The 14365-nt window shown below is 38.2% G+C and overlaps 1 protein-coding gene across 1 annotated transcript in view; it reads left to right on the top strand.

Annotated features, from left to right (window-relative positions):
* The first annotated feature begins 7141 nt into the window (after nt 1–7141).
* mta3 (metastasis associated 1 family, member 3) overlaps nt 7142–14365 on the top strand; it is a 29524-nt gene continuing 22300 nt past the window's right edge. The window contains 3 exon segments of the mRNA XM_088016390.1: nt 7142–7384; nt 10265–10332; nt 13622–13715. Coding sequence (XP_087872516.1) covers nt 7357–7384; nt 10265–10332; nt 13622–13715 — 190 coding nt within the window. The 5' untranslated portion in view covers nt 7142–7356.

Below are 14365 nucleotides of genomic sequence, written 5' to 3' on the forward strand. Positions count from 1 at the left end.
TGTGGGTTCATTCATTGCCCTGCTGCATAGCATAAGTAGCCTTGACCTGAGCAAAGGTCATGAACCGATTAGTTGGACAATTGGCTTCAGGATGTTCTGGTAGAGAGCAGAATTTCTAGTTTAATCAATTACAGCAAAGCAGTCCATGAGACACCACCACCATGTCTGAATGTTTACATTAAGTTCTTTTTCTGAAATTTGCTGTCAGTTTTCCACAAAAGCTGCACTTTTCTCTCGTTAGTCTGCATACTTACCCAAACATTTGCTGTATGACAAATGCGACACAAGCCTTTGTGTTTCCAGCAGTGGATTTTGCCTTAGAAATTTCCATTGGATGCAATTTTTAACGGTGTCTTTTTTTCGTCATGCATTGCTTTATATGCTGCTCTATTTTCTTTTGTGGCCTCCGGGGTGAGTCGTTAATGGGTTCTTGAAGTTAAGCTTTGGTTGGTCGGCCTCTCCTGTAGGCTTTCTTCACTGTGACATGTTTTTTTTTTACTTTTGCAGATAATGACTCTCTCAGGGGTTCACTGGAATTTTACAGATGTTTCGGCAACATGTTTAGGACTGTTTAATAACCTTGTTTCTCATCTATTCCTGAATTTATTTACATAGGGGTTTTATATGTTTCTTTTTCAGCGTGAGATAGTTTTTCCTTTTAGCAGTTTCTTTATTCTTCACATTTGGCAATCAGTGGACCTGGGTAAATGGACTGACTATATTTTTCTAGTCATGCCGATCAATCAAAGTGTTTAATACTATAGGGAAATTAGCGTTGACTATCTTGTCCAGGAGTACATCAGCAAGTGACAAGAGGAAGCACGAATTAAATCCAAAATAAATCACTAATAAAAGCAGTTACTTCTTCTACATTGAGTTAGATTACTTTGGCAAGTTTGTTTTCCCTTAACAAATGAAATCAAAAATTTTGGCTAGCACCAAAAAAGGCTAAACAACCTGATTAAGAAGGCTGGTTTCTTTCTGGATACTACTGGAATCACTAGATAATAGTGCAAAGAATGATTCTTCATAAAATAATAATAATAATAATAATAATAATAATAATAATAATAATAATTAAAAATTATGGGCAACCCTGAGGATCTTCTTTTTGAAACTGCTTCACAACAACAGTGTCTTCAGTCAGAGGCTCCCTCAGAATCACTGTAATACTGACCACTAGAGGAAATCCTTACTGCACACAGCCATCAGCATCTACAACAACTTTTAAAAGAATCTTCAATAATATGAGTCACAACAACATTTAATGCCTATTTTGGAATCAATAAAGTATTTTTAAATTTAATTTTAAACATTTAAGTGTGTCAAAATGCAAATACAGAGCGTATCTTTAATACTTCTCAATGTTTTTATCTGTAAAAAAAAACAACTTTTATTCATATCAGGTCATTTTACGGCTACTTTTTGTTGATCTATCTTATAAAATCCCATATTACATATTAGTTAGTTGTTTCGACGTGCCTGTGTTTGCGCCTGCGCAGCCCCCTCCGCCGCCTCCGAACAGTGAGTGGTTTTTCGGGTTTATCCGACTTCTGTCGGCCGCTCTGAGTTTACTGTATTGTAATAAGCTGCTGCTGCGAATCGGTAGAGGAGGAGTAGGAGGAGGAAGGGGGGTCTGAGACCGCGGTAAAGCTAGCCGGCTCTGACTCCAGCCGGCCCAGCACACAATATACAAGTGCGCGGTCGCTCAAGACATTATGGTACACCCATTTACGTGCTGCTTTCACAATAAAAGCGCACATCCGGTCCATGTTAGAGCTACTCAAATCCGGCCGCAGCATTTGCAAACAGAAAATAATATATGCTGAGAAACTAATACTATATATATATATATATATATATATATATATATATATATATATATATATATATATATATATATATATATATAGTCATTTTTATCTTTTTCCCCTAAGTTGCCGTGCACATTGCTGAGAAACTCTCTGTTTCCAAAGACTGCTACCACTTCTGGATGAAAGAGGGGCACCTCTAGAACAGAACCAGAAAGTGGCAACTAGATCTGATGTGTAATTTCAAAATAAAAGACCATTAAAGTAGTAGTTCAGATCTATTCCACCTAAGTTGCCGTGCCCATTGCTGAGAAACTCTCTGTTTCCAAAGACTCCTACCACTTCTGGGTGACAGAGGGACACCTCTAGAACAGAACCAGAAAGTGGCAACTAGATCTGATGTGTAATTTCAAAATAAAAGACCATTAAAGTAGTAGTTTAGATCTATTCCACCTAAGTTGCCGTGCCCATTGCTGAGAAACTCTCTGTTTCCAAAGACTGCTACCACTTCTGGGTGACAGAGGGACACCTCTAGAACAGAACCAGAAAGTGGCAACTAGATCTGATGTATAATTTCAAAATAAAAGCCTATCAAAAAAGTCATTTCTATCTTTTTCCCCTAAGTTGCCGTGCCCATTGCTGAGAAACTCTCTGTTTCCAAAGACTGCTACCACTTCTGGATGAAAGAGGGGCACCTCTAGAACAGAACTAGAAAGTGGCAACCAGATCTGATGTGGAATTTCAAAATAAAAGCCTATCAAAAAAGTCATTTTTTATCTTTTCCCCCTAAGTTGCCGTGCACATTGCTGAGAAACTCTCTGTTTCCAAAGACTGCTACCACTTCTGGATGAAAGAGGGGCACCTCTAGAACAGAACCAGAAAGTGGCAACTAGATCTGATGTGTAATTTCAAAATAAAAGACCATTAAAGTAGTAGTTCAGATCTATTCCACCTAAGTTGCCGTGCCCATTGCTGAGAAACTCTCTGTTTCCAAAGACTGCTACCACTTCTGGGTGACAGAGGGACACCTCTAGAACAGAACCAGAAAGTGGCAACTAGATCTGATGTATAATTTCAAAATAAAAGCCTATCAAAAAAGTCATTTCTATCTTTTTCCCCTAAGTTGCCGTGCCCATTGCTGAGAAACTCTCTGTTTCCAAAGACTGCTACCACTTCTGGATGAAAGAGGGGCACCTCTAGAACAGAACTAGAAAGTGGCAACCAGATCTGATGTGGAATTTCAAAATAAAAGCCTATCAAAAAAGTCATTTTTTATCTTTTCCCCCTAAGTTGCCGTGCACATTGCTGAGAAACTCTCTGTTTCCAAAGACTCCTACCACTTCTGGATGACTGAGGGGCACCTCTAGAACAGAACCAGAAAGTGGCAACCAGATCTGATGTGGAATTTCAAAATAAAAGCCTATCAAAATAGTATTTTTTAAAAATCTTTTCCCCCTAAGTTGCAGTGCACATTGCTGAGAAACTCTCTGTTTCCAAAGACTGCTACCACTTCTGGGTGACAGAGGGACACCTCTAGAACAAAACCAGAAAGTTGCAACTAGATCTGATGTGTAATTTCAAAATAAAAGCACTTCAAAAAAGTCATTTTTTATCTTTTCCATCTAAGTTGCCGTGCACATTGCTGAGAAACTCTCTGTTTCCAAAGACTGCTACCACTTCTGGGTGACAGAGGGACACCTCTAGAACAGAACCAGAAAGTTGCAACTAGATCTGATGTTTAATTTCAAAATAAAAGCATTTCAAAATAGTCATTTGTTATGTTTTTCCCACTAATTTGCCTTGCACATTGCTGAAAAACTTTGTGTTTCCAGTGACTTCTCTCACTTCTGGGTGACAGAGGGACACCTCTACAAGACAACCAGAAAATATCAAACACATATGATCTATAATTTCAAAATTAAATCCTTTTAATATAATACGTTTTTATTTTTATATACACAAATAAGTAGAAAATGTAAAGAGCTGCCTCACTCAATCATCTTTTTTATATACAGATTTTTCTATAATCTCCTATACATGTACTACTTATATACAAACCAGATTTCAAAACAGGTGTGACACTAAACAATTTGTGAATAAAAACTGAATGCAATGATGTGGAGGTGGCAACATATAATATTTTATTCGTAATAGAACATAGATGGCAGATCAAAAGTTTAATCTGAGTAAATGTAACATTTTACAGGAAATATATGTTGAGTCAAAATTTCACAATATCTATAAATCCCAAAAAAGTTGGAACACGGACATTTTGACCACTCTGTGGCATCTCCCCTTCTTAAAACACTCAGACGTCTGGGGACAGAGGAGACGTTACTGCACCTCAAACAGGAATGCCACTGTCAAGGAAACAACAGTATGGGCTCAGGAATACTTCCAGAAAGCATCGTCAGTGAACACAATCCACCGTGCCATCTGCCGCTGCCAGCTGAAACTCTACAGTGCAAAGAGGAAGCCATTTCTAAGCAGCTCCACAAGCTCAGCCGTTTGCACTGGGCCAGGAGTCATTTAAATGGAGTGAGGCAAAATGGACGACTGTTCTGTGGTCAGATGAGTCACGATTTGAAGTTCTTTATGGAACACTGGGACGCCATGTCATCCGGACTAGAGAGGACAAGGATAACCCAAGTTGTTATCAACGCTCCGTTCAGAAGCTGCATCGTTGATGGTATGGGGTTGCATGAGTGCTTGTGGCCTGGGCAGCTTGCATGTCTGGAAAGGCACCGTTAATGCAGAGAACTATGTTCAGGTTCTAGAACAACATATGCTACCATCTAGACTTCATCTCCTTCAGGGAAGACCCTGCATTTTTCAACAAGATAATGCCAGACCACATTCTGCAGCAATCACAACATCATGGCTACGTAGGAGAAGGATCCAGGTACTGAAATGTCCAGCCTGCAGTCCAGATCTTTCACCTATAGAGAACATTTGGCGCATCATAAAGAGGAAGATGCGACAAAGAAGGCCCAAGACGATTGAACAGTTAGAGGCCTGTATTAGACATGAATGGAGAGCATTCCTATTTCTAAACTTGAGACACTGGTCTCCTCTGTCCCCAGACGTCTGAGTGTTTTAAGAAGAAGGGGAGATGCCACAGAGTGGTCAAAATGTCCGTGTTCCAACTGTTTTGGGATTTATAGACATTGTGAAATTTTGACTCAACATATATTTCCTGTAAAATGTTCCATTTACTCAGATTAAACTTTTGATCTGCCATCTATGTTCTATTACGAATAAAATATTATATGTTGCCACCTCCACATCATTGCATTCAGTTTTTATTCACAAATTGTTTAGTGTCACACCTGTTTTGAAATCTGGTTTGTATATAAGTAGTACATGTATAGGAGATTATAGAAAAATCTGTATATAAAAAAGATGATTGAGTGAGGCAGCTCTTTACATTTTCTACTTATTTGTGTATATAAAAATAAAAACGTATTATTTTAAAGGGATTTAATTTTGAAATTATAGATCATATGTGTTTGATATTTTCTGGTTGTCTTGTAGAGGTGTCCATCTGTCACCCAGAAGTGAGAGAAGTCACTGGAAACACAAAGTTTTTCAGCAATGTGCAAGGCAAATTAGTGGGAAAAACATAACAAATGACTATTTTGAAATGCTTTTATTTTGAAATTAAACATCAGATCTAGTTGCCACTTTCTCGTTCTGTTCTAGAGGTGACCCTCTGTCATCCAGAAGTGGTAGGAATCGTTGGAAACAGAGTTTCTCAGCAATGGGCATGGCAACTTAGGTGGAATAGATCTAAACTACTACTTTAATGGTCTTTTATTTTGAAATTACACATCAGATCTAGTTGCAACTTTCTGGTTTTGTTCTAGAGGTGTCCCTCTGTCACCCAGAAGTGGTAGCAGTCTTTGGAAACAGAGAGTTTCTCAGCAAGGTGCACGGCAACTTAGTGGGAAAAGATAAAAAATGACTATTTTGATAGGCTTTTATTTTGAACTTACACATCAGAACTGGTTGCCACTTTCTAGTTCTGTTCTAGAGGTGCCCCTCTTTCATCCAGAAGTGGTAGCAGTCTTTGGAAACAGAGAGTTTCTCAGCAATGGGCACGGCAACTTAGGGGAAAAAGATAGAAATGACTTTTTTGATAGGCTTTTATTTTGAAATTATACATCAGATCTAGTTGCCACTTTCTCGTTCTGTTCTAGAGGTGACCCTCTGTCATCCAGAAGTGGTAGGAATCGTTGGAAACAGAGTTTCTCAGCAATGGGCATGGCAACTTAGGTGGAATAGATCTAAACTACTACTTTAATGGTCTTTTATTTTGAAATTACACATCAGATCTGGTTGCAACTTTCTGGCTCTGTTCTAGAGGTGTCCCTCTGTCACCCAGAAGTGGTAGCAGTCTTTGGAAACAGAGAGTTTCTCAGCAATGTGCACGGCAACTTAGATGGAAAAGATAAAAAATGACTTTTTTGAAGTGCTTTTATTTTGAAATTACACATCAGATCTAGTTGCAACTTTCTGGTTCTGTTCTAGAGGTGTCCCTCTGTCACCCAGAAGTGGTAGCAGTCTTTGGAAACAGAGAGTTTCTCAGCAATGTGCACGGCAACTTAGATGGAAAAGATAAAAAATGACTTTTTTGAAGTGCTTTTATTTTGAAATTACACATCAGATCTAGTTGCAACTTTCTGGTTTTGTTCTAGAGGTGTCCCTCTGTCACCCAGAAGTGGTAGCAGTCTTTGGAAACAGAGAGTTTCTCAGCAAGGTGCACGGCAACTTAGTGGGAAAAGATAAAAAATGACTATTTTGATAGGCTTTTATTTTGAACTTACACATCAGATCTAGTTGCAACTTTCTAGTTCTGTTCTAGAGGTGTCCCTCTGTCACCCAGAAGTGGTAGCAGTCTTTGGAAACAGAGAGTTTCTCAGCAATGTGCACGGCAACTTAGATGGAAAAGATAAAAAATGACTTTTTTGATAGGCTTTTATTTTGAAATTCCACATCAGATCTGGTTGCCACTTTCTGGTTCTGTTCTAGAGGTGCCCCTCTTTCATCCAGAAGTGGTAGCAGTCTTTGGAAACAGAGAGTTTCTCAGCAATGTGCACGGCAACTTAGGGGAAAAAGATAAAAATGACTATATATATATATATATATATATATATATATATATATATATAGTATTAGTTTCTCAGCATATATTATTTTCTGTTTGCAAATGCTGCGGCCGGATTTGAGTAGCTCTAACATGGACCGGATGTGCGCTTTTATTGTGAAAGCAGCACGTAAATGGGTGTACCATAATGTCTTGAGCGACCGCGCACTTGTATATTGTGTGCTGGGCCGGCTGGAGTCAGAGCCGGCTAGCTTTACCGCGGTTTCTCAGTAGCCAAATTTCTCCCCTGATAGTGAACACATCCGGAGTACCGACGATCGTAATTTAAAAATCACGTTGTCTTTTTAGAAAACAGAGTTTTAGATGTATATATTTTAAAATTAATTTATGTCAATTCGATTAGTTTATGCTTTACGTTAACACGCTGGGAGGGCAGAAATGGCGGCCAACATGTACCGGGTCGGAGGTATGTATGTTAGTGGATCCTTTTAAAAAAAAATCAAACAGAAACAACTAAGTTCTGGATCTCCTTTGTGTTATTTGGTGATGTGTTAGTGATTGTGCGTGTATTGGTGAGATGCGGTTGAGCTGCATGTTTAGATGTGAGTGAGGCTGGAGCCGGAAGGTGAGCTTTTCTTAATATTTGGGATCCAAAATGGGTCAGGCCTCTCAGCAGCTAGCCGCCAGCTCGCTAACTGGCTACCTGGTAATGTAAACATTTTTTTCAGCTGTCGGCACTGTTAGCCGCTACAGTGGTTGCTAAATACTTTCACGGTGGACGTGGAAGAGCCACCAGCTGTGTTAGCCCACGGCTGGAGGTGTATTTAAGCGGCTGGTGACATTTCATTTCGGTCAGTCTGAGGCTGCCTTTGTATTTGCTTCTTCTGGCATGCAGCCATTAGTCTACGAGTCCTTATTTAGCTAACGTTAGCGCAAGCCGCGGCTCACCGTCCTCTTCCTCCTTGTATTATCTCTGCATTGTAATTGGACGACCATCTTTGTGACATTAAAACCTTCTTTCCCCCGTAGCGCTTAACATTACACACACATTGACTTATAGTGTGGTTAGTGATCGGTCTGCTTGGTCGACCAGCTAGCTCGTTAGCACTCTGCTGGAATTCAGCATCAAATTATTGTCTTCATGGCGTCGGTGCGTCTGCTGGGCTGAACCCTTACACCTTCATTTGCTCTTACTCGACCTTTCCTTTACCTCAAAATGGAAAGTTATCCTAAATGCCTTGATGCATCATTTGTTTGTTGCAGCGTAAACTATATATTTTGCCATTCTGGCAACCACTTCCACATCACAATGTATCTTATCTTCATTTCTGATGCCTTCAGGTGCTCTTTGTTAACTCCACGTTGCATTCAAGTCCTCTCCTGCGTAATACACAGAGCATGTGCATCTCACTAAACCATCACATGCATTTATATGAATTATGCATTTCAAAAATTGAAACACATTTATTATATAAATGCATTTCACAGAGGGTAATAATGGATTAAGGGTTGAATTCTGTTTAATTTTTGATGATTAAAGGGTTTGAAATTCAAATGTACCTTTATATTAAATGTTGTCGTAACTCAACCAAGTATCTTTAATGAGTTGTTGTTGATGGTGATGCTGTGGGCAGGAAGGATCTACAGTAGCAGTCAGTCTTGCATTGAATCTGAAGAACCTTCTGACCAAATCTGTTGTTTATACTTTATGACATGCTAACAGCTCAATTTTCAGGCCGCAGAGATGATATTACACAGTAGCATGTCCTGGTTGACAAAATCAGTTGTTGGGAAGCACTGCTAATCCATCTCACTTGCTTTTGTCGCTCTTCTTTAAATCTGTCTGGCTGTACGGTCAGAAAGCCGGACAGAAACGTAGGAGATCCTTTCCCCCATTAGGGGGAAAGTGATGGCTTGAACCTCTTCCTTGTTTCTCTGCTCTGCATCACCTTTTCAACTTCTTTGGGATTTGTTGTCATAGTTCAGATATCATTTGAGCTTTTGGGACGCTAATCAGCTGCTCCAAGTTGTGAAAACAATACCTTATTGCCATGGTTATGCATCGATAATTGTCTAAAAGTCAAAAAGTAAGAAGAAAGATTCTTCCAGCTGCACAGCATCCAAAACCAACATCCAACTAAAAAAAATCTAGTCACTCCAGCATCGCTCCTGAATCAGAGACAAGAGTCAGTAGCACCTTACTTAGGCTAAGCAGAAAATAGGCTGGATTGTCGTCTAAATCTCTATTTTTAGATGGAATTAAATTTCATTTTGAAATTTGACTTTTGAGGAAGGGTAACAGAAATAAATTATGACAGAAGCCGCCATTTTAAACCAACTCCAGTCTCAGAAATATCACCTTTTGTTTAAAAAAAGGAAGCTTTAAGCAGCCGTCATGTTTCTATTGAAACCTTATTTACATAATCATCAGTTTTTATTCACAAGGAAAGCGGTAGTAGGTCTGTAACAGTGACAATCACATGTGAACTGTCTGCTGCTAATCATGTCAGAAGCATCTTGGATTTTGAGTGTGAAAATGACTAATGATGCTTTTTCACTACCGTAATATTTAAATTTATTTAAGTTGCTTCCTTGCAGAAGCTTTCAGACCTTTGGCACATTTTGTCAACTTGCAGACATAATCTTCAAGATTTTATTTTAAGAGTATATTTGACAGATCAACACACAGTAATGCATAATTCTGAAGTAAAACAAAAACAATACTTTTTTTAGAAATATAAATCATGACTTCATAGAGCCACTTTATACTCCAGTTGCAGCTGCAAGTCTCTTTTGCATGTTATATACAGAACATTTTGGTAGTTCTTCCTTGAATACTAACTCAAACTCAGTCAGATTGGATGGAGAGGATTTCTGAAAATCAGTTTTCAAGTCTTACTACAGATCAGATAGATTCCTGTCTGGACTTTGACTAGGTCCCTGTAATACATAAACAAGCTTTGATATAAACTTTTCCATTGTGGTTCTCATAGTCTGACTGTTCAATTAGATGTTTTTGGAAAATGTTGATTTAGGTCTGCATGAACAGTAGAGAACGGGTAAAAGGAAGGATAGTAATGTGAAATTGGCTAAAGTTTTGAAAGGTTACGGGATCTCTACACCCATAGTCCAACTTTTCTGGTAACTGTCTCAGAGCTACAAATCATGCTTTACAGTATTTCATAAATTTGCTTTCGGGAATTTTATTTTGGTTGTAATTCACTGGGAGTCATTTTCGTTACATCCTTACAAATAGAAATGTTCCAAGTTGAAGTTGGATTTGTTTTGTCATAAGTGTGTTTATTTTGGCTATGATGTTCTGATGACCTCTTGTTTGGCGTTGCAGATTACGTCTTCTTTGAAAATTCCTCCAGTAACCCTTACCTGATCCGTCGGATAGAAGAACTCAACAAGGTAACTGCATTGTTTGTCATTTTTGTGCCGAAGGGGGAATAACTTGGATTCCTGCCTGCAACCTCCACCTATTGCCCCTATGTCTATGTGCGCTCTGGTATTTCAAGTGTTAATTGTTTGACTGAAATTGACAGGTGTTCCTTTGTCTCCCAACTGTCGTTTTTTTATTTTTTATTCCTGGACACACCTGTAAGGGCGTGTGCGCTTGTTGACGTAATAATACCTGTAATAAAGGCTTTTAAAGCACACGTATTTGTGCTTAGCATGCACGGTTAGCTAGAATCTGATACCAGCTTTTACCTGGAATAAATCTGCAACATGATCTGATGCTGTTCTAGCTTGGTCACGTGTACAGGTTCCTCTTTTAGCATATCTGCAAGGAGTGTGTCAGTTAAGCCAACACAAAGCTTACCAAAACATTGCATTGTTAATCTAGACTTGCTTGCATGGAGTTGAATACTTAAATTGGAAACAAATATTTAGTGAAAAAAAATGACAAATAAGGTTTTATTTATTTTTAAAAAATGTATTAATGTAATGGAGACAAAACGGGGAATTGCTGCATCAGACTTTTTGTTCGCCACACAATCAAGGAATTTGACTTTGGCTGCACTTTGCTCTCAGTGGAGACATTCAGTGTAATATTGCTGCTTCGCAGAGAAAAAGGAGCTTATACGTCGCTTATCTTCGTTGTTTGCTAAATAAACTTGAGATGGTGATGGGTGAGTAACATGACTTCTGCTGTTGTATTGCTTCACTATATATTTCTTATTTTCTAATCAAAAACACACCTGGTCTGATCTGCTGATTGCAAACAAATGTGCACCTTGTTTGATTAAAATATGACCAAAAAGTGAAATTGGTGGATTATATAAGTTCATTACACACACACACATCAATTTCAAAGATTTACACAACTCGAAAGAAACTTTCTGAGCTGTTCATTATAGACACTTAATAATTGGTTGGGGCTCCTTTTGTATTTCATAGAGGTGATGAACCTTCAACTCGTCTGCATTGTTTGCTTCCTCTGAACAATACGCCATGAATTTTCCATATGCAGTTTTGGTTTGGTTAGTTTACTAGTCGATCAAACGCAGTGATTTGATCATTATTAATGAAAATAATAATTGTACTTTTGGGAACGGGGGCAGATGAGGAGTAAATAAAATCATCTCAATAAAGAAACATGAAGTGGATCAAACAGATATGTCTGTAATATGTGGAAAAAATGTTTCCGTCATTCTCGCTTATTGAGAACTGAAATATCACATAAATCTGACCTGAGTAGTAAAGCCACGTTTACTGAATCATCCTCAAACTCTTCAGTGTGCTTTGCATTTGCAATCCTCTCAAAATTGTGGCTCTCCCTGTTGATTTTGCACAATTTGTCTTCCACGAAACTTTCCATTGTTATGCTTAAAGCACTTTGATCAGAATGCAGTTTCAGCAGTGACCTTTTTGTGGCTTGATCTCGTCAGGGAGGGTTCCAGTGATTACTATCGACTCAGCAGCGCACCGCATGATGGTGTAGACCACTAGTGTCAAACTCAAGGCCCAGGGGCCAAATCTGGCCTGCTGTAGCCTTTTATGTGGCCCTCTAACCTCCAAATTACATCAACAAGTTCGTCCAATTTTTCACAAATCAGGACAATTCACACAAAATCAACAGAGCCCCAGATTTTTTCTGATTTTACTGAATTTTTTTTTCTCAAAATTGGCCAGAAATATTGGGTTTAAGTGACAGCTGCCTCAGCCTTACTTGATGTCAAGTTATAATCCGTGACCAACAGGGTAATTAATAAAGTAAATTTTAGCATCATACAAATATTGTAAAAATTCCTTACAAATATTTCTAAATTAACGCCACACAATCTGTGATTTTGATTGCAAAAAAAACAAACAAAAAGATTACGAAGTCCTGGTTGGACTGATCAGTGTGAAAAGATATTACACTTATTGAATGCTGAAACAAACAGTTATGTATTGATATTTTAACAATTTAATTGGTTTTATCTATACATTCTAGTCCAAACGGCCCTTTAAGAATATTCAGATTTTGTTGAAAACCTTTTGATGAAGCAGACAATCTGAATGAGGCTGCAGCTTTCCTAGTTTCATATATTTGCTACATTTCTTCCTTTCTCTGCACTTCTTCTTGTCCAGCTAAAAATGAAAAAGGCATCTAGCTCTGTATAACCATTTTAATAAAAACACCCTTTCCTTACTTTGTTGGTCTCATTTAGCACTAATAATTTTATATAAAAAAAAAAAACTGACTTTAAGATCTTATCAGTGGTTTAAATTGTGTCAAACTTGAGGCCTGTGGGCCATATCCGGCCCGCCATAACTTTTTATGTGGCCCTCCAAGTTCTAGACGAAACCCTAAATGTGCTTAAGTATTACTTTATCTATCAAATCAGTTCAGTTTTTATGTTTACTGCCAAATTATATCAATCAATACGTCCTGTTTCTTGAGAATTGTCATGGAAATTCACACAAAATCAACGAGTCGCTACACTTTTTTGCACTAATATTTAATTGGTAGTTTATAGCAGATTTTCCACAAAAATTGTCGAAAAGTTTCTTACTTGTACTAAACAGATGCCTCAGCCTTAATGTCAGATTATAGTCCACAATCTAAACAGCGAGTAATAAAAAGTCACATTTACAGACATAAAAAAGCAGAAATATTTCCAAATTAGTACCACAAACACTTTGATTTTTATCGCAGAAAAATCACAAAACAATTGTAAAATCCTGGACGGACTAAAACGATGTTCAATATTATTTAATTTTAAGGATTTATTAACAGTTTGTGAACAGGTTTTATCAATACATTCTGGCACAACCGGCCCTTTAAGAGGATTCATGATCATATTTGGCCCAAAACGAAAATGAGTTTGACACCCCTGAGTTAATGAATCAGTTATTTCTGAATCTATATGCCAACTTCACCTAATGAGTTGAATAACTGAAATAAATCACTTTTTCTCTATTATTAAGATGCACCTGTTCTCCCACATTAAATCACTCAGCATCAGTTTTGCCATTTAATACTTGTCAGTCCACCCGTTGGACTAATTGTACAACGTGACAATAAATCAATCAGCTTTTCTTTCTTTTTTTTGTTGTTGTTTTTTTTAAACCGTTACTGTTCTCTCCAGCTTGTCTCAACTTGACGGATGCACAAAGGAGGTGGTTCTTCTGGGAAATTGGAGTCGTGTAGATGGGCTTGTTTGCTGCATTTCTTCATGCCAACCTTGATCCTCATTCTCTCTTATTTCAGACCGCCAGTGGGAATGTCGAGGCCAAGGTGGTTTGCTTCTACAGGAGGAGAGACATCTCTCACAGCCTCATCCAGCTCGCGGATAAACACGCAAGTGAGTCGCTGGCTCAGACCATTTTCAGTTACAGCTGAAGTTTGTGTTTGGAGAAGTGCATGGATATAAACTGCAGAGGAAAAACTGGACGTTGTGTATTAATGTTAATGGTGGCGCGACTGAATGGCAGCGTCTCTTTTTGTCAGTTTGCCTCAGGGCAGCTGTGGCTACAATGTAGCGTACCACTATCACACCACTAGTGTATGAATGGGTGAATGTGTATGTAGCGTGAAGCACTTTGTAGTTCCTGTATTTGAAAAGCACTGCACAGGATTTCCTCTACATGTAACTGATCACACCGTGGCAAAATAAAAGCCACCACACCTTCAGAATAAAAGCTTTTTAGAACATTTTTTTATATTTTAGGACGATGTAAAGCATATATACATTACATATCCTAGATTTTCTTACACTCACCATAATCAGAGTTTGAAATGAATTTAAACATCATGAAAGGTTAAAATGTGCTTTATTTTGAAAAACAAACACTTCCGGCTTGAAACTGTGTGCTGCTCTCAGGAGTGAAGGAAAACTGAATACCTGTCCGAAGTAGGGGGAGAGAAAAGGTGAAAGAAATTTAAGGAAGGTTAAGTTTAATTCATTTTTAGTTTCTTAGTGTTACATTTGAACCACAGTTAATATAGTTTGGC

This window comes from Poecilia mexicana, unplaced genomic scaffold (assembly GCF_051168715.1).
Source record: "Poecilia mexicana isolate PSO_F unplaced genomic scaffold, ASM5116871v1 scaffold_19, whole genome shotgun sequence".
Lineage (NCBI taxonomy): Eukaryota > Metazoa > Chordata > Actinopteri > Cyprinodontiformes > Poeciliidae > Poecilia > Poecilia mexicana.